Here is an 18507-nt window from a genome sequence, read left to right as displayed (position 1 = left end):
AGATAGAATGATAGTCACGAGAGCAAACATTCAAAAATTATATTTGGGAAGCTTTTACACTACCTTGCTTATGCGCGAAACAGTTTTGTTCAAGAGTTTAACGTTTGACGCATAAAACGATCTGCTAATTCTGTTTCTTGCAAATGACACTGTTGCAATGTCTCTAGGTCTTCGCAAGATGCGTATAAATTAAGAGACGATTCGAAACTTAACGTTTTCTCAAACATTTCACTCTCTTGGTACGTCGATGTTTCGTCCGTGGCGATCCCTTTCTTCGGGCACATGACAGGATGTTTCAAGAGACTCTCCTGTGTAACGTTATTCGTCTCAAGGATCCTCGAGCTTTCACGGTTCTACGATAAACGAGACGAGGTTACCCATCAGCGATGACCTTCGAATCGCTGTTGCTCTTCTACGGTCCCTCCGCTCCATTACAGAGATACGCGAATAATTGCGCAACGTCCTCCGACAGAAAGTCAGCCGGGGTACCGAAATGGGCGAAGTCGCAAAAGAGCTCAATTTACCTTTGATGCTGTGGCGTCCCAATCTTTCAAAGGAGGTAAGAAACATTTTTGAGCGACGGCGCGTCTCGACTGTGAACACAAAGAGGATAAGTGCTCGCGGGACGAGTGGGCGAATCGCTTTGATCGGATAAATAGGAAGAAAAGACGGAAGAATCAAATGATATTCACGGTCTGTGATTTTACATTTTGTTCCGTGTCGTCGTCGAACCTTCTGAGCCTTTTCAGCGAGAACGTTATAGCTCAAACATATTTTACTTTAGAAATATGAATCGGCGCCACACACGAGGAATACGATGCTGACATTGAACGATAAAATGGGAAATAAAATAAATAGTATAACAGAGATACTTTTTTAAAAATTACTATATTTTTTATAATCTGAATTGAGTTAATTTCTTTTTTTTATTGAAGAGAGTAGAATGTGGCAGCTTGGAGAAATATTTAAGTATTAGATACATTAAAATATATATATATATATACACTAACTTCGTTTTTTTCCAAAGCCAGATCGAATTAAAGAAAATAAAGCATTACAAATTAAATTGTAAATAAAATCAATAATAATTTATTTTTAATAAAAATAGAAAAGGCAAGGCATAAATTAAGCTGCGATTAAAGCCAATAGTAATTAATTTTTTTCAAGAATTAAAAAAAATTAAACTTTCATGATTAATATCGATGGTAATTTATTTTGTCCAAAATTAAATATTTAAAAAGGTAAAACATAATTTAAACTATGATTAATGTCAGTAGTTTATCTTTTCCAAAATCAAAATTTAAAAGGCAAAGCATGAAAAAAAGCTGCAATTAGGGAATTGATATTAATTCATTTATTCCAAAATTAAAAGTAAATTAAGCTGCGATTAAAGTTGAGTGGATCTAAATATAGCTGAATATCACTGCTATATCACGGAAAGATCGATGTCAACCGAATGAGAGATGCGTCCTATGTAGGTATATTGTGTACTCGTGTACTACAAGAAACAGACTACAAATGAAATTTCTACCGTAGTATGCGAGTCACGAGGCTACTTCTCCTTGTGAGAGGCGTAGCATAGGTTCATCCGCGTGTGTATAAGAGCCGCCCTATGTTCCCCTTGTTCGCTTCTCATACCCTCAATTTCTGCCTACACTCGTGGTCGTTGTGGTTCGCAGTAGTAGCTTTGTACGTATAATTGAATTTACGTGCGGATAACGGTACTTTAGGCCACTTCTACACGGACTGCTCGTCTGTTAGCTCGACAGTGATCCCGTCTTACATTCCGTATGCGAACCTAATCGTCAGAACACCGGAGATTCGACGGTGAATGTATAAAATAGTAAGAAAATGCAACACATATCTACAGGCAATAAAATATAGCGTACATTTTTAAATCGTGAAAATCGTAATGTAATGCGCTAGATAGCCACGACAAAATTGTGGAAAAATTTCGTATGCAGAAATTTTATGTGTAGAAATTTCATTTGCTGCAAGTGCTGAATTATTTTTCACCAACACTCTCGCTGGTTCACGCTACAATTTTTACTGTATTCTGTATAATAATTTGTTGATGTTTACATTTTATGCAAATCGTATGTAAATCGTAAGCTTTCGCCGCAAAGCTGAAAATATAATCTCAAACAATTCGAAAAATGTTTGGAATCGGAATCGGATTAAATTAAATTTTTCGCCATTCTCTCGTCAAATATTGTTTCTAATTTAGCGCTCGATTCATTAAAACACACGAGAAACAGTCTCGCAAACAAACGTTACAGCGTACGTTCGTTAAGGGAACTTCCAGATGTTAAAACAATATTGCGTATCATTTCCGCAGCGTTGATCAAGATTCGGTATTCGCATGAGGAAATTGTAGGATTCGTAGCGCATGATACTCGCTACGTCGCCTACTTCAGCGAACCGATGTACCGTAAAATTAACATTATTTTTATAATACAGAAAATGTTAAGCGCATACTCTGATGATAATAAACAACGTAATTGCGCTGTGTCGTCTGTTCGTTAATTACCGCTATGTAAAATTTCTATTGCTTAATTTGCAAAGTTTAAGCATAAATCGAGCCTTAACGTAACGGGCGGCATAATACTACACTACCGTAGTGTACATACAGTAGATTCTTCCGACATTGGGTCGGCCAAGTAGAAACAGACGTAACGGCAACGGCGGCGCGGCGTTCCGCGCGAATAATCGTTAAGCTCGAACCTTTGTAATCTCGCGAGATCAGGTCGTGAGCGCATTCCCGGTTGAAATGGAATAATTGAATACAAGTTGCCAAAGTGCAATTGACTTAGCCGCGGCCGATACGAAACTAAGTTATTCTCGGGAATTGTATCCCGGGAGTGGAGCGTGAATGGAGGGATCTCCCCCGACCCGGCAGAATTTCATTCTACCGTTATGAATATTTTGTCCCGACGAGACTCTCCGCAGCGCGTTCCCGATATCTTTCATCTTGCGAAATCGCAACGCGTTTTCTAACGTTCCACCCCGTTCTCTCCTCTCTCTCGATGCATAATAAATTTCATACATAAGAGTACCGGAATTGCCGTGCGCCGGCGCCGTTGCTGTATATGAATTGAAAATATCGAGCTGTAATATAGATAAAGCTGGCAGACTGAGAGGACAAAATTTATACATATAAATAAAAATATCGTCAAGTATTAAAACTACCTTCCATTGCGCAGATTCGAGATTTAATTCGACCTTTAGACGTTTTATATTTTGAACAAAACACATATCTAATTTAATGAACGGCTGTATAACGTTGATTAATAAAAGACAAAATCGATGCTTATTTTTGATCCATCAATATCATACTGTCATTTGTTTATCTTGATTCAACTCTGACCTCGCGAATAAATAAAATAATAGTTGTCAATATTTAATAGTTAGAACGCTGTCGCAAAATTAAACGAGGAATTGATGTGACAGCAAAAGCGAATGGATAATGACGGGTAGAACAAGATACGCTACCGTAGAAAGACAGAACGAGCAACAAGATGGAAAAGGAAAGAGGAAAGAGAAAAAGAGAGAAAGAGAGATCGAGAGGGAAAAAAGGTGATCTCAGCATTGTTAACGCGGAGGCGGTACGTACGTAATTAATTTCGTTTATAAATCTTGCGGCCGGTCATTACGAGGCTTGACTTTCACGAGTGTGCCGGGTAAAACGAGCCAGCACCCGTCAGCAATGCCTCTTTTGCGTCCTCTAATTGGCAATTAAATATCGACCGTAACGGGACCGAATGCCATCGATGCTAATTTATCAAGCACGAGCCGCGGCTCGGCCATTATTTTTTTACAGCATTATATTCCACCGAACCGCCTCTCGGCAACTCGATCGTGATTAGCGATCCGCCGCAACTCGCGGAAAAGAGACGACAGGAACGGGAAATACAATTACGACTTCTCAGTTATGCACAATACAGCACAATGCGCGTCCGGGTGATGGCCGGACACTTTCCGGAATTTCATTTCCGATAATGCTCAGATTCTTCGAGCGAGAATAGGAACGATTGGATGTGGGATAAGATGCCTTCGCTAACTGGGCGGGCGTCGTACGACCACGATCGAAGATCTATCTGACACTTTGCGCGTGAAAGTCCGGTGGACGTGGGATGTGTTCGTTTAAGCTACGTAAAGTCCACTATGCTATTCCCGATATCATCGTTTATCCTCCTCGAAACTTGCAAACCATTATACTAAATCAATAATACAGTTTAGTAATGTAATTTAAAAATGTATGAGTCTCGTTTCAATACATTATCAAAAATATTAAAAATTTCATAGACTGTTCCATTATTACGTTTAAATATCTTTGTAAAATTTAAGCACACTTCTCTTATTAAGTTAAAATTTGTTTAATTTTTTTGTTTGTCTTGATTCTTATGTAAAATCGCATTTTGTAATACTTATTTGCGTATGTGATGGAGAAGTAATATTAAAAATTAAGTCAAACTTTATACGTATACTAATCAAATAGTAATAAATATTTGTGCAAAAGTTTATTTGGATTCATTTATTCATTTAAAAGTTTTTGATCTAAAACTGCAGAAAAAGATAATTATTTTGTTGCATATCATTAAAAGCTAAACTTGTTGTTTTATTCTTTTGCAGTTTCAGGACATATTCACACGGGCTAATATCATTAAGATTGCTTAAATAATATATATTGGCTGATATTAGCTTATTTTAGCTGATTATTTGATTTAGTTAATATTGCATAGCTAAAGCATCCTTAATATCCATAAATATAAAAAAAATTTTCCCTTTTAGAAAGTACATAGAAAATAACTTTCTTAAAATTGACTTTAATGCGCGTTTCCAAAGTATTTATATTTCCTTTCGCACGATCGCCACGTGTAATTTATACAATAGATATATGGGCGTTATCTAGAGTTATGGAGAGGATTTTAAGGGTTCAATCCCTCGAAATTTCTTATTCATTTTTTCATTTTTAATTATAAAAAGGTACAACTTTTAATTTTTTATTTTAAGTAAACTTCTTGTTGTCACATAAACAATTTTTCTTCCCTTTATATTATACTATATAAATATTTTCTGAAACTACTATTAGAGCTTTAACAGAATGATACAAAGTCCGATACATAAAGGAAATTTGCAAGATTTTTAAGCCAAAATACACAATATGCACTGAAATATATTAATGAGTACTTTATTCATAATTACATATTTTTATTAACTGTATTTTATCTATACCTTTTTAGGAAAAAAGTAAAAGTTATAATATTTACAAAACATAATATTTTTTCCATTTAAAATCAAAAACGAAAAGAAAACATTCTAAGCTCCAAAATATCTAAAAAAGCAATTTATTAAATTAATTGCTGTTTTTATGTGATAACAGAATTGATAAAATCTTCCCCTCGAAAAAAAACTCTTGGATACACCCAAGGATAAATAAATAAATAAATAAATACGAGTATGAAAATAGAAAGAAATAAAACAGAAGTTTAAAGCAAATAAATAAAAATCTTAAAGATTTGCTACCGTCTTTGCGTTGAAAAATAGCATAATTTGCGATCAACCGCGTAAACATGAACAGACAACGATGCAGTTTGTAGTAACAGCGCAGCAACGGCATAACCGTCGAAGCTATCAATTTACCCTCTCATGCCTAAGATAAACCGCGATCGGTAATCCATCCAAACGTGCGGATCGCATCGTCGTACCTTGAATCTTCTCGTACGCTGCAGTATCTGCTCGCGATTGCGCGCGCTAACCGAGTCCCCGTACGATCTCCGACGCATCAGCCATTCTCTCTGCAACAACAAACAACCCCTGAAGCTACTACTACTACTTCCACTACTACTACTGCTACTACTACTACTACTAGCATAGTCACTACATCTGTACTATTACTAATATCACCAGCCCAGTCTGGTAAAACTTTCAAGCTAAACACGCCGGTGCTATGTCTGACTAAAGGCTTTATTTACTTTTTGCGAGAGTTCAACGACAAGGAGGATAACCCCTCCGACTCGCGCGCATACCTCTGCACTTGTGTGCACTCGCGAGTATACCGGCGCCCGCAAATTTGCGGATAGATGTGGTTGTGTAGATTGCTGTTTGCCATGAAGAGGCATACGCCGACAAAAGTGCGAGTAAACACAACGTACGGGTAATATCTCTCGGCATATACGTACAACGAAGTTGAGTGTCGTACTCTGATATATGTATATCATTTGGTATGTTTATACGTCTTTGCGACGGCTCACATAAACAGTACGTTTCCATTATTAATCGTAATATATTAGTAATGTATTTTAATAAATAAATTACTAATAAATGTTTAATTATTAATATTAAAGTCTACTTAAACTGAGCAAATTGAAGATATAAATAATCAGGCAGACACTATCACGTTTTTAATCTGAGAATAGTCTCTTAATTTTCTTTTACATAAGCAATCACCTTGGAAGTTTTGTACCTCAATTGAAATCACATTATTAATAATATTATGTATTATTAATTGTTTTCCGATTTATTAGTATTTCGAGACATGAATATGCGATTTAATCACAATGTTCTGAAAAATGTAAAGATAAATCAAATAAATATTAAATAGAATAAACACGTTGAATAGCTTATTATGACAGTATTTTTAAAAAATCAATCAATTATTATTAATACAATGTTTTTTTATGGACTTGCAGGTTTTTGATCGAATTGAATATTTAAAGAATAATTATTAATAAAGAAGGAAAATATATATGTTAAACAATATCCACATACCAACTGATAATTTTTTCGTTGGCGAGTAAAAATATCCCAAGTAACTGTTCTCGGATTAATGAAATATAAGCACAACAAAATTAAAAGATAATAATTTAATAAATTGAGTATTCAATACAATATCACTTTTATATAATACAAAATAAATTCTAATTACTAAATATTTATCTTTATACATATTTAGATAAGTATATAGATAAGAAATATTAGCCTAATCTATAAGTACTTGTCTAAGAAAAGTTTAAACAGAGATACATTCAGAGCAAAATAATTTCTTTATCAGTAAGTATTCCTAAATATCAGAAATTATAAAGATCTCAAAAACCGCAGTATACGATATATTTTTAGAAGAAGTTTTAACGTGTAAACTGAATTCATTATTAATATCGATATAATATTTACAATTAACGAAAAATATTTTAGATTTAATAAGTCATATTTAGTACTGGATGTAATATTTAAACGTTTCTCGTTTTAGTTACAAACTATTGCACTCAATTCGGTCTTTGTAGGCGCAATGAGATCGATCGATCGAGGTCGTACCGAAAATCGCGGGCTGCCAACTCGACCCACTCGAATCTGATACAAAGTAGATTATGCAAATGCTCATCGGGGTCGATGACAGAGAAACCGGCAAGCAGGTTTAGGATGGGACAGCGGGAAGAAATATAGAACGGGATGGACTGAGTGGTGAACGAAGAGAAAAATAAACGTGACGATCGAGAGAGATGGATAGAGGGGAAAGGAAAAGCAAGAAGAAATTGCATCTGGCAGAGGGAACGGATCGAACGGCATCACGTTTAAAAAATGGATAACTCGAACAAACAACTTTTCGTATTTCATGAAATATGCGATACGGATACGCTGCATACCGATAAGTGACCACTGAATGATTGATCACAGAATTTATACTATTATTATGTGTATTCACATAAAAAGGAGTATAACTGTACTATCATCATACAATGTTGAATAAGATATATATAATATTACTATTTATTATAATTTAAGTAATAATACACATCAAATGTTATGACATTATAGCTATATTAAATACATATCGCAGTAATAAAATTACATTTTATTACATAGATAAGCTGAATAATAATAATAATATAAACTATTGTATAATTACTAATTAAAATAACTGCTAACTGAAATTAAAGGTCATTCGTACCCGTTTTAATATTCAGCGATATTCCTTCAATTCCAGCGGTGACACCTCAATGTTAACGCCGAGGACAATTAATGCAGCGCACAATTACCGCGGGTGCGATATTAACGCAAAGCTTTCGGGAGTCGCTATAATTATGGACATGCCGGTCTCACGCCTTAGCCGCCGCTGTCATCCGCGGACACCTCGTCCGGCTTTACTCGCCGGCGTTTCATTTAAACTACCCTCGACGGCGATAGCGATGCCAGTGGCGGCTTCGTCGGGAACAAATTTGCTCCCGTATATTGCTGTACTTATCTGCTCTCGTACCCGGGCGGGCCCGGTAATCCCGGATAATAGCCTGCGAGTGTACAACGAGCGCTCGCGCTTATAAGAAACACCTGGATAAAAGTCCCGCCTGGTCTTCTTTTTTTTTCCCTCTCTTTCTCTCCCTTTCTCTTTGTCTCTCTTTTTTTTCTCTCTTCCTCTTTCTTCACGGCGTTCGCCGTTAGAGCGGAAATTTCTGTTCGCCTGTACTTGGACGTTGTATCGGCGAAGTTCGATTGCGCAATTGAAGCTTTTTACGGCTTTACGTGTCGCGATTCTCTACAGCGTCTAATTGCGGACAACGTATTGGCGTGACGCCGCCCTTTTGCGATACCTTATATAGAGCGCATTCCGTTCTTTCGTCTGATAGGATTCTTTGATCAATTTAAAGTCAATTTTTAATCAGCGACGGTTTAATTGAACTCTCTATCTTTGGTCCTCAATCATTCAATTAAAGTACGAATTTCAATGTCATTGAAGTTTGTTTAAGTTGTTTCCACTTGATACTAATCGAACGTTTATCTAATTTATATAAATTATTTATTGTAAATAATAAAATTATTTATTGTAAATAATAAATTTATAGATATATAATTTATTCATACTTTTATAAATCGGTTATAGATAATATAAGCTTGGTTCAAACAAAACATTTTTATTTAATAAAATTATCTCTTGTGTCTTTTAATAGACGAATATACATACGCTTTCCATTTTTAATGTTCTTTTTCGACTAATGTATTTTAAAACGTGTTATATTCGTTTACACAATTCTAACTTTCAAAAACACGTGATCAGGAAAGCGTAAAATACTACTGTATTTAATTTTTACAATACGAAGTTAAAAGCTCAAACTTTTTTTAAACAATTTAACAAAATATTTGTCTTGTAATTAATAAAACTTGAAATATTTACGTATATATGAATTTTCATAAAGAGGTAACACCCAAGATAATTTATATAATCAAATGCGGTAAATATGCATGCTCAAACGAGTTTTATGAGCTCGTTTTCCGGTTGACCCGTGACGCTTAGTAAAAGAAGATGACGCGTGACATCTTCGTTCTTTCTCGTCCGCAACGGGAAGGCGAAGCACTTCGAAACTTTTTACCGCAGGCTCAGCATCTCCGCTCGTGGCTTCGAAGCGATGCTGGGGAGTCCCTGTGACGCAATAATGAAGCACTTCCGTTTATCCCGGGGCGCGTTTAAAGAGAAAGAGTTTCCGACGTCTCGAGATGGGCGATGGAACTGGCGCTACCGCGATGGAGCCTCGTGAAATTTTAATTTCCAATCTGCTAAAATTGTTTCCGCGAAAACAACACGATAGGGGGAGCACGACGGGCCACACTCGGAATTCCGCTTCCTTCCAGATACACGAGCGAACAAACATCGATCCGCGCGCAGACGGCTACTGATATGTGTAAGAAAAATCTTCCAGAGAGGATCAAGAGAAAGAATAGAGCGAATTTATCGGAAGTCTGCCATTTTTAAGTAACCTTTGGTAACAAACGGGACATTTAACCTCTTTGAACTTCGGATTAGTTCGTGTTTCAATGTACAATTGCCAGTACTAAATATCAAAACTGAAAGAAATACATGGGGTGGTTTAGCAAAGCTATATCTTGCTACGCGAGTTCAACATCTATAACTAATTGCAAGAAGATTTAATGTTTCAACAAAGAAATTATGTCTGTAGACAATCATCAGTATGCTAATTCAACTAATTTTTTGCTATATAGAAAGAAAATTGCTAATGTAACAAGTTTTCTTTATTACAGCAGCAAAAGTACACGGCATTTTAGCTGGTACGTTTTGTTAAAAATTTTGATCTATGTATTGGGTTGATTTCCACAGAAAGTTATCTTTGCTGTATAAACAAATTTGTTATGCCATTGCGCAGCAAATATGATTACCTATAATCGTTAATTTTATTCAACTGTGTAACTTTGCTATATTTTAACATGCAAAAACCGACTGTCCTTATATAATGATTGTAGATTTGCTGAATCAGTAAAGTTTTTAGTTGTTTTAACCAATCTTTTTTTTCCGCGTGTATGCATTTTTGCGGAAGTAACCTGAAAATAGCGGAACCAATCAGAATAGAGAACCCTATCTGCTCCACTCTCCTTTGATTCTCTCTGGAGTCTTTGCAGTAAGGTAAGCTTGTTTTCCGTGCGTTTCGCCGACCGCGCAAGAAGCGTCTTGAAAAATTTACAGAACGCCCGCCCTCCGCCAGTCGAGCCGGGCTGAGACGTTCAAAGACCGCGGGAATTTACTGCGTTCCCTCCAACTATGAGGACGACAGCTATTTTCCTGCGTCGCGCTATGCACCTGCCGTTGCGCGCGGCGATCCACAACGAGAGGATTCGTGTGCGAAATTCCGCGACGTCGCGACTGCCAGACCTGAAGAACGTCGCGTCGGCTGGAATGTCATTTTACGAATCTGCAGATGTCACTGATAAGCGGCATTCCCCCTTTATTTATTGCGTATCTAATTTACGAAATTTGCGTTATCGATTGCGGAGGAACGCAAGAGAAAGACATCCCTTTCTGCAAAATATTAATATCCGGATATAGCTCTATAATATGTGATACTTGCAGTTATCGACGACTTAGAGTGGACTCTCTGAGGTCGTATAAAAAGTATATATTAAAACAGTAGCGTGTATAGGAAAGCTTTGAGTGAAGATAAGGAAGTTCGAAAATGAAAAATGCGCAAAGGCACTGAGGTCCTAAGACACAAATTAGGTGCTTGTATTTTAGAAACATCAGAAACTATGAAGTTCCCATCTCTCGCATTCCGGCAAAATTGATGAAAAATTATATTTTATAAAGGAAAAGGATGCACGTGAGGCCAAGGAAAGCTCGCGCAAGGAATATTTTACAAGTCTTGCGAGAAATAATTCAAAAAATTTTCGCTACAACAGTTTACCCCAGACAATTCCACTGCTACCGAGAGACGCACGGATGTAACGTACTCTCGACTTTTACGTCGCGAAGAAACGATTATAGCAATTAGCGGATTAAAGTACTTGGCGAATTGAATTTTTCGCTTCGGTGACAAACTGCGAGGTGCTTCTTGCGCGTCCGCGACGCGTCTTCCAGAGACAGATGAGGAAGACTCGTCGGCGTGACGCTCATCGTCACGCGCGATTGTCGGGGCTGCAATTTGTCGTACGCAGCTCCTAATTTGATATTGTGTATCTGCGCCGAGAGGAAATAGGGAATAGTGCGCTCGATCTTGAAAACGAGTTGCGTGCTTATTAGATTGAAGCTACGAAGCACCGTACGCGTCGCCGACACAACTCCTTTAAGAAGGAATGCTGGGTCTTCCAACGCGAAAGGGTTAACTGTATCGTAGGGTCCTCGCAATACGACTCGGAGTTTCCTTCGCTTCGCTTTTCCGGCAAGGGAAGCTTTTCTCGACTGTAGCAACTTATCGACAAGGCCAGCTCGACATGAAGTAAAATCGCACGGTAAAAGTTCCCATTTCGCGAATCGAGCGCTCTCTACTTCGTGCCAAAAAGTTCTCTATGTCCATATTTCCGTATTATTTCGTCAGATCCGATACCGAATTTTCTCTTGCCGTACTAGGTATTCGAAATGGTCACTTTGCTGTATATTTTATTATCGAAACTGTTTATTCATACTGTGCTGTGTGCGACTGCAAAATGGTACAACTGAGATGACCTACTACGAGCTACATCAGTTGGCGATAAGCATCGACGATGCTGAAGAATTAATCGAATTACCGCATTAATCGAATCCCAGCGTTACGTTCCTGCGCCGTAACTGTGTAACTTCGTCGGGCCAAGAGAACATTGTTTATTAACGTACGTACTCTCGGTGCGATCCAGTCCGTAACGTAATTACCTCACATCGAGGACACCAACGGGGAAGACGCAGCAATAAACATCTAGCGAGATAAAAGGATAAGGATAAAAGAAACGGGACAAAGATAAATTCTCGCGATAAAAGCACAAGCGAACTCGGCACGCCAAGTTTTAATGACGTTCCTGAGTAATATAAAATACTTTTATACTCATTATCAAGAGAGAGCAATATAGAAAACGTGAATTTATCGAAGGGAGGAAACTTTCCTTGTCCCAGTAACTTTCATCGAACGTGCGGGCGACGGATAAGTTTTCGGAAATGAGAATTGCGTGCCACACCTACGAATCTTGCTTCAACAAATTTAATCACTAACTAAATGCGTCAAAACTTATAACTATAAATATACAACAAAATATGCATAAAAATATATGCTTTTTTTCTATGCTATGTTTTACATAGCAATCACAAAAAGCGATATTTTAGCAATACTTTTATATATTACTAAAATTATATCTTTTTTATTAAATTATTATATCTTTTTACTTTGTTGTGCTTAATTTACTATTTCGCACTATTTCTTTTTTTTTCTATCGCTCAAATTAATATCTAATCTCAGAAGGTGAGAGAAAGGTTTTTAAAGACCGGTTTTGCTGAAGTACTCAAAAATTTAACTAGATGTCTATAGATTTAAAATTAATTTTATTGTATTATATCAAAATAATTAGGACATCCAAGCATGATGAATAATGCTGCAAAAAGTTTTGACGTTCTAGAAACCAGCTTGAGCGTCTTAGGCTGGATTGTTCTACCTTTCGATAAATTTCAGCTCACTCTTTAACTCTTACTCTTTTACTTTTTTGTCCATTAGATAAATTGTTACATAATTTATCCGAATACATGGAACAACCGGCCTTTACGCAATTATTTTGATTCAACAAAATTATTTTCAGATTTGTATCTAAAGAACCCTCTACTAAACTACAAAAAACTAAAAAATATTACACTTTCAAACAATTTTTCTGAAACCACTTTTACCATATCATTAATACAGAGTCCTTTTTTTAGAATAAAAATATACTAAATTTTAATAAATATATCCATATATAAATTAATGGTTTTGTATCAAATAAATAAGTCTTTTTATTTAGTAAATATTTAGTTGGCACTATTCAAACAAGTAATTTATTAAAATTTAGTATAATATTTGTGTGTGCATTCAGAATGGCAACCGTTCACTGAACGCTTAGTGAGCTCTTTCATCTGATTGGCATAATCCATTGGAGCCTAAAATATAGATCGATCAAACGAAAGAGCTCACCGAGCGCTTATAGTGAACAGTTGTCGTTCTGAATGCACCCAATGTAATAACGTTAAATTATATTATTATCTATTTGTCGCAAAAACGCACCTTTGCCTGCACTTCATCTTTATCAGGACCCAGAGATCGATCAGGTCTCGGCACCGATAAGCTCCTATACTCCTCGATAGTATACGGACGATACGTCGGTTTCTTCAGCTTGCTGTCCGACACGCTACGTTCGCATTGCTCTTGCAGAGAGACGGTATTTGAAGTTATTCCTTGACGTAATATTTCGCAAGATCTTCTAGTACGCGTCACACGAACGGCCTGATCTTCGACAAAGCGACGATAGAAGCTAAGCTCGCTGCCGTCGTCCCTCGAGGTGCCCGGAAGGGACGAGCAACCCTCATCCAAGCTGAGCTCCTCAAGTTGACTGTCGCCACAAATCGACAGGGTAGAACCCTCCGGAGAGTGGATACGCGGGTACCTCGAGACGTCTAACAAAACAGGAAAAAAAAAGGAGCGTGGCAACCCTAACTTCCCGTTGGCGACGCGAAATTAGCCCTGACAACCGTGACGAAGAGCAGAGCAAACAATTGTCGCTTGTCATCGCACAGAAACGGTCGCACGCACCAGATGCCTCAATTAGTTTAATCATGAACTACGACCTATTGGCAAAGTCAAGAGAACGAATTCCGCGCGGAAAGGAAAAGTGACGTGAAAAGTGGAGGACAGCGACGTGAAAAATGACGCTGTCGACTTCTCGAGGCAGCGCCGGTTCTTCGTTGAAGAGAATGGCGCTTGAAAAGTTTCGCACGTCGTACTTCTATAGGATGACAGGATTTTTAGAAGCTAGGGGGCAAGATACTATCATATTTTTTACCTATTGTCTGGAAAACTCTACCTCTTTCTTAAAAAAATATATATATATTAAATTGGTAAATGAGCAAAATATTTATTAATATAAATATTTATAAATACAATATGTAATTACCATTTTAATTTTGGATAAAAGTATTTGATTACTCTAATTAATTTTGTTTTATTAGAGAAAGAAAGTTTAGAGTGACATAGTTAATTTTATTATATCTATTTTTCTCTCTCTCTGAACATGAGATGAGAGATGATGAATGTATCTGTTAGTAATAAAAGTTATTTAAAATAATAAAGTATCGAAAAAATATTTTTTTTTATAATTATAGATCCTGTCATCCTTCCCGTGCGAAAAATTAGTTTACTTTCACAATTAGGAGACAGACCTGTGCATCGCAGAAAAAAACGTAAAGCGGTTACAGTATTTCTGGCGAAAGTTTCAGATATTTTACAGGAAGCGGACGCTTAATCCCCTTTCGCAAAAATATAACTTTTTTCATCGTGCAACTTTACTGCGCCGTAATATGTAGAAACTGTGGTAGCTATGCCCTGCATCGCGCCGCGGTAAAGTCTCCCTTCGCGGCGAGCATCTCGCAAAATAAAACTCCATGCCTTACAATAACGTGTTTGAATAAAACTCAAATGTATGATTTAGTATTCCCAACCCTACAGTGTCGCTTGGACATGGGGTAAATGACAGTATATTAGCGAATAGTCGAGATTCTCATGTGCGCAACGGAGAAAAAATTTCTGACAAATTTACATGAGATCCCCATAAATTACGCAAATAAAAGCTTTTTCTTTCCAAAAGATAAAAAAAGAGAGAGGCATGGAAAGAGAGGGAGAGAGAGAGAGAGAGAGAGAGAGAACTCGCACATTCACATTTATAATTCAATGTCAATAGTTTCTCTGAGCGGGAAATTAATTCAGCTAAAAAGCTTACTTCAATTTAAAAGTTCAGAGAAGAGAAACAGACCATTTTTTGCATTGTATTTGAAATGATAATTTTAACTTTTGTATTCATGAAAATTGGACTCTAAAATTGGTACATTTGTCGCCATGCTTTCCTCATACCGGATCAAAATGGAAAACGTAGATAACACGGAGCCTAGAATTTCGTTGGCCCGTTACCTTCGCAAAATTTAAAAATCTCTCCACTTTAAGAAACGAAACGACAACGTCAAGCTATGCGACAAGATTCGTCCGTCGGATTGGGAATCTCATTGTCCCCTTCGCCCAATCTCTCTCGCGCGACGCAGAACGCACCCGACTTCTAATCACGAAAGAAAGTAAACGTCCTCGGGGGAAAATTGCACCGCTTTGCCTCGTCTTTTTTTATCAAGATCCACCGTCGGCGACGAGCGCGACGCGAGAAGCCGGCAACACGTTTCGACACTGTTCCGCGTATGTTCCGAAGAAGGATCTCGTTAGAGAGACTAACTGAATCTGCGCCGATAAAGCTCGAGATACGAGGTAGTCCTGGCCGGTCCTCGGATCCATGGTATGAGAACGTTGCCGAGTTTTTTGTCGGCTCTCATACCACCCCCGTTGTCACGCAGACTGCATTTTGACGAAGAATTTCGCGCCCCCAGGGAACATCGCTCCGTCTCTGTCGTCATCGTTGTCGTCGTTGCCATCGTCGTCGGTCTTGACGTACGACGACAACGACGACGACGACGACTCTCGTCGCCTTCTCCTGAACGCCGTTCCCCGACGTCGTTCCTCTTTCTTATGCAAAGCCACGGTTCTTCCCGAGTCGCGCGACATTCCTGTTGTCGTCGGGCGAATCCTCTTCCGCTCGTAATTATCGAATTCCTGACGCCGGTTGTTCCCGTGCATCTGTCCTCACGTACGGTGCAGTTGGCCTCCGTCATATTGTCTAAAAGATTGTCGAGAGAATGCGTGATTAGAATACGCTCTTTTGCACGGCGAAGCTGTATATTTGCATAAAAACTAAATAAACCCATATCATCGCGAAACAGGTGCTTTTCTCAACATTTTACATGAGTACAAATTGACGTAACGCAATTTGTACTCGTGTAATTTTTCCATTTATTAACATCCGCGTTTGCGCGCATTGTATTATAATTCTGTTAACTTATATAGCGCGACATAAAACATACGAGTACAAAATGTGTCTCCTTCTCCTAACACAACTCTTCTCTCTTCACAACGTTCTACCATTTATCGTTTCCGATATATTTTCGCCCGGAATATAATAAAATTCTATTATTCTCTCACACACCCCTTCCCGCATTTTTCCCGTTAGAATCAATAGCGGATTTCCTTGCCATTCACGTTACTTCCTCTCGCGCTACTTTATCCCACCTAACTTTGTCCGTCGCTTTAATTATCCCGCGGAGTTTTACATTACCGCGAACGACCAAGTGGGAGGAGGAGAATCAGCCACAGATATTACGTTTTGTATTATATAATTGGTACTGTCGTTAACGAGGCGATCGATCGCCTTTGGTTTTGCGCTCAATCCGCGAGCTCTCAGACTGCCATCGAACTTTCAATCGACTTCCCGACGACCACCGCCATATTGGTGGTACTGTGCGCTAATCATTAATTAATTAGCGCGCGTTATCTATCCATCCGTCAACGAAAGCTACGACTTTCCGGATTACGGCGAATCGCATTACGCGGATCGTCTCTCGTTGCTGCTGTCCTCGTCTTTTTTATTGTTTACGCGCCACGTATACACGTTCCCGCGCGCAATTATCTCCCGTTAACGAGGGGAAAACGAGAGCCGTTTCCAATGTAATACGATAATATAGGATTTTAATTCCGGAGCATTACCTTCAGCAGATCTTGAAGAGATATTCAACCAAATCTCACGTTATTTTTTTATAAATATCGACATTATATATCATAAGCTATTCTTTTGCCTTTTAGTTCGCGACTTTTCTTTTAATTTGATGAGGCAGATTACGTGAGGCAGAATTAATTTAGTTTATTGATCTTTTAAAAATATAATATTGTTTTCTTCAAAGAAGCAAATTTTTTGTCAAAACTATTTTAGATATTTTTTTAGATTATTATTAAATCTTTTTTTTTTTTAGAACTTTATTTTCTAAGATTAAATTTAGTACGTCGTTTTTTGTGGTACCTTTAATATGAGATAACGTTGTTAATGTAGAATTCAATCGAAATGAAGTATTCTTGCTGGATCTGTCATCGGATTTGATTGTTCCTAGGTTATCGTCATTATCACTATTGACCGAGTTACGTTTCTCCAAGGAATCATCCTCAACACTTTCTAAAGAGTCCAAAGAATATTCCGACATTGCTGCGAAATCTTCACCTGGCGCTTTAGAAGTTAATATACACGCCATAAAGCGTGTTTAGGCATTATGATATTTAATCTTGATGGATTTCCACTTTTCGTGCGGCAAACTTCTCGCGATTTTTTCTATCTATATTAGTTGACCCTAAAAAAGTGCATGCAGTAAATTGTATGCAAAATGTGTGTCAATTCCAAGAAAATTTCCACATAGCTAGTGTATTAAAGCTGGAGACCCTAATCTCTTGTAATCTTATTTTGTTTTACGTTTGAAGCAAACTGCTCTTTGAAAAAATTTCAAGGTATATACTCATTTTCCATATACCAATTATTTTGATATTGCATATAAACGAGCGTAAAATGCAAAAATTGAATTTAAGGCTTCTGACTACTCAACCAGCAACACAGAATCAGACGGCGGCCTGGCGAAACTGTAGCCACACATACAAGCGCGAGAACATGGGCTTGTGTGCGTGTGTGTGTGTGTGTGTGTTACAGCGCCTCGCCACGATAAATGGCTGAATTTATAAGCGTGGAAAAGTGACGAAATTTATGTTGCATGCCATTTCGTTATTATTTGCTTAATTGTAAAACCGTGACTTGTCTTGTACTTATCAAAGTCGTAATTATCGATAAAAACTAAAGTTATCTTGGAATTTTATATATAAAAGCGTATATTTTACTCGTTTCAACAGCTGTCAGACCGCGTGTGTTTCTGCCCGAATATAGACTCACTTTACGTGCCTTTTACGACCATTTACTAACTATCAAGGGAGGAAAGGACAGTTTTCATCGATTTTTACAACTGTTTTAAAACGATCTCGTCATTTCGTTTCATTCAAATTGTCTTTACTTATAAATGGCACGCAATATAAATTAACGTGTATGTTTTCCTTCTGACGTCACAATTCCAACAGCCGCGACTAGGCCGCCGCGACTAATCAGGAGTCTTAAAATTTAATA

General features: G+C 37.6%; 1 protein-coding gene across 2 annotated transcripts; it reads right to left on the bottom strand.

The window, feature by feature from the left end:
* On the bottom strand, positions 1 to 17622 carry LOC108758932 (uncharacterized). Of its 2 annotated transcripts, XM_018504175.1 has the most exons (6): positions 17371 to 17622; positions 15700 to 16137; positions 13494 to 13882; positions 5709 to 5798; positions 525 to 593; positions 1 to 353 (listed from the first exon to the last, which is right to left on the bottom strand). In XM_018504175.1, exons 1-6 carry the CDS (start codon positions 17594 to 17596, stop codon positions 90 to 92), a joined length of 1476 nt encoding a protein of 491 aa, XP_018359677.1. In that variant the 5' UTR covers positions 17597 to 17622; the 3' UTR covers positions 1 to 89. The 2 variants fall into 2 exon arrangements, with proteins under 2 accessions (XP_018359677.1, XP_018359678.1); XM_018504176.1 differs by lacking the exon at positions 5709 to 5798.
* Positions 17623 to 18507: the final 885 nt, after the last annotated feature.

This window comes from Trachymyrmex cornetzi, unplaced genomic scaffold, assembly GCF_001594075.2.
Source record: "Trachymyrmex cornetzi isolate Tcor2-1 unplaced genomic scaffold, Tcor1.1 scaffold16, whole genome shotgun sequence".
Taxonomy (NCBI): domain Eukaryota; kingdom Metazoa; phylum Arthropoda; class Insecta; order Hymenoptera; family Formicidae; genus Trachymyrmex; species Trachymyrmex cornetzi.
The sequence above is the reverse complement of the archived record's forward strand: the minus strand, read 5'-3'. Positions and strand labels throughout refer to the sequence as shown.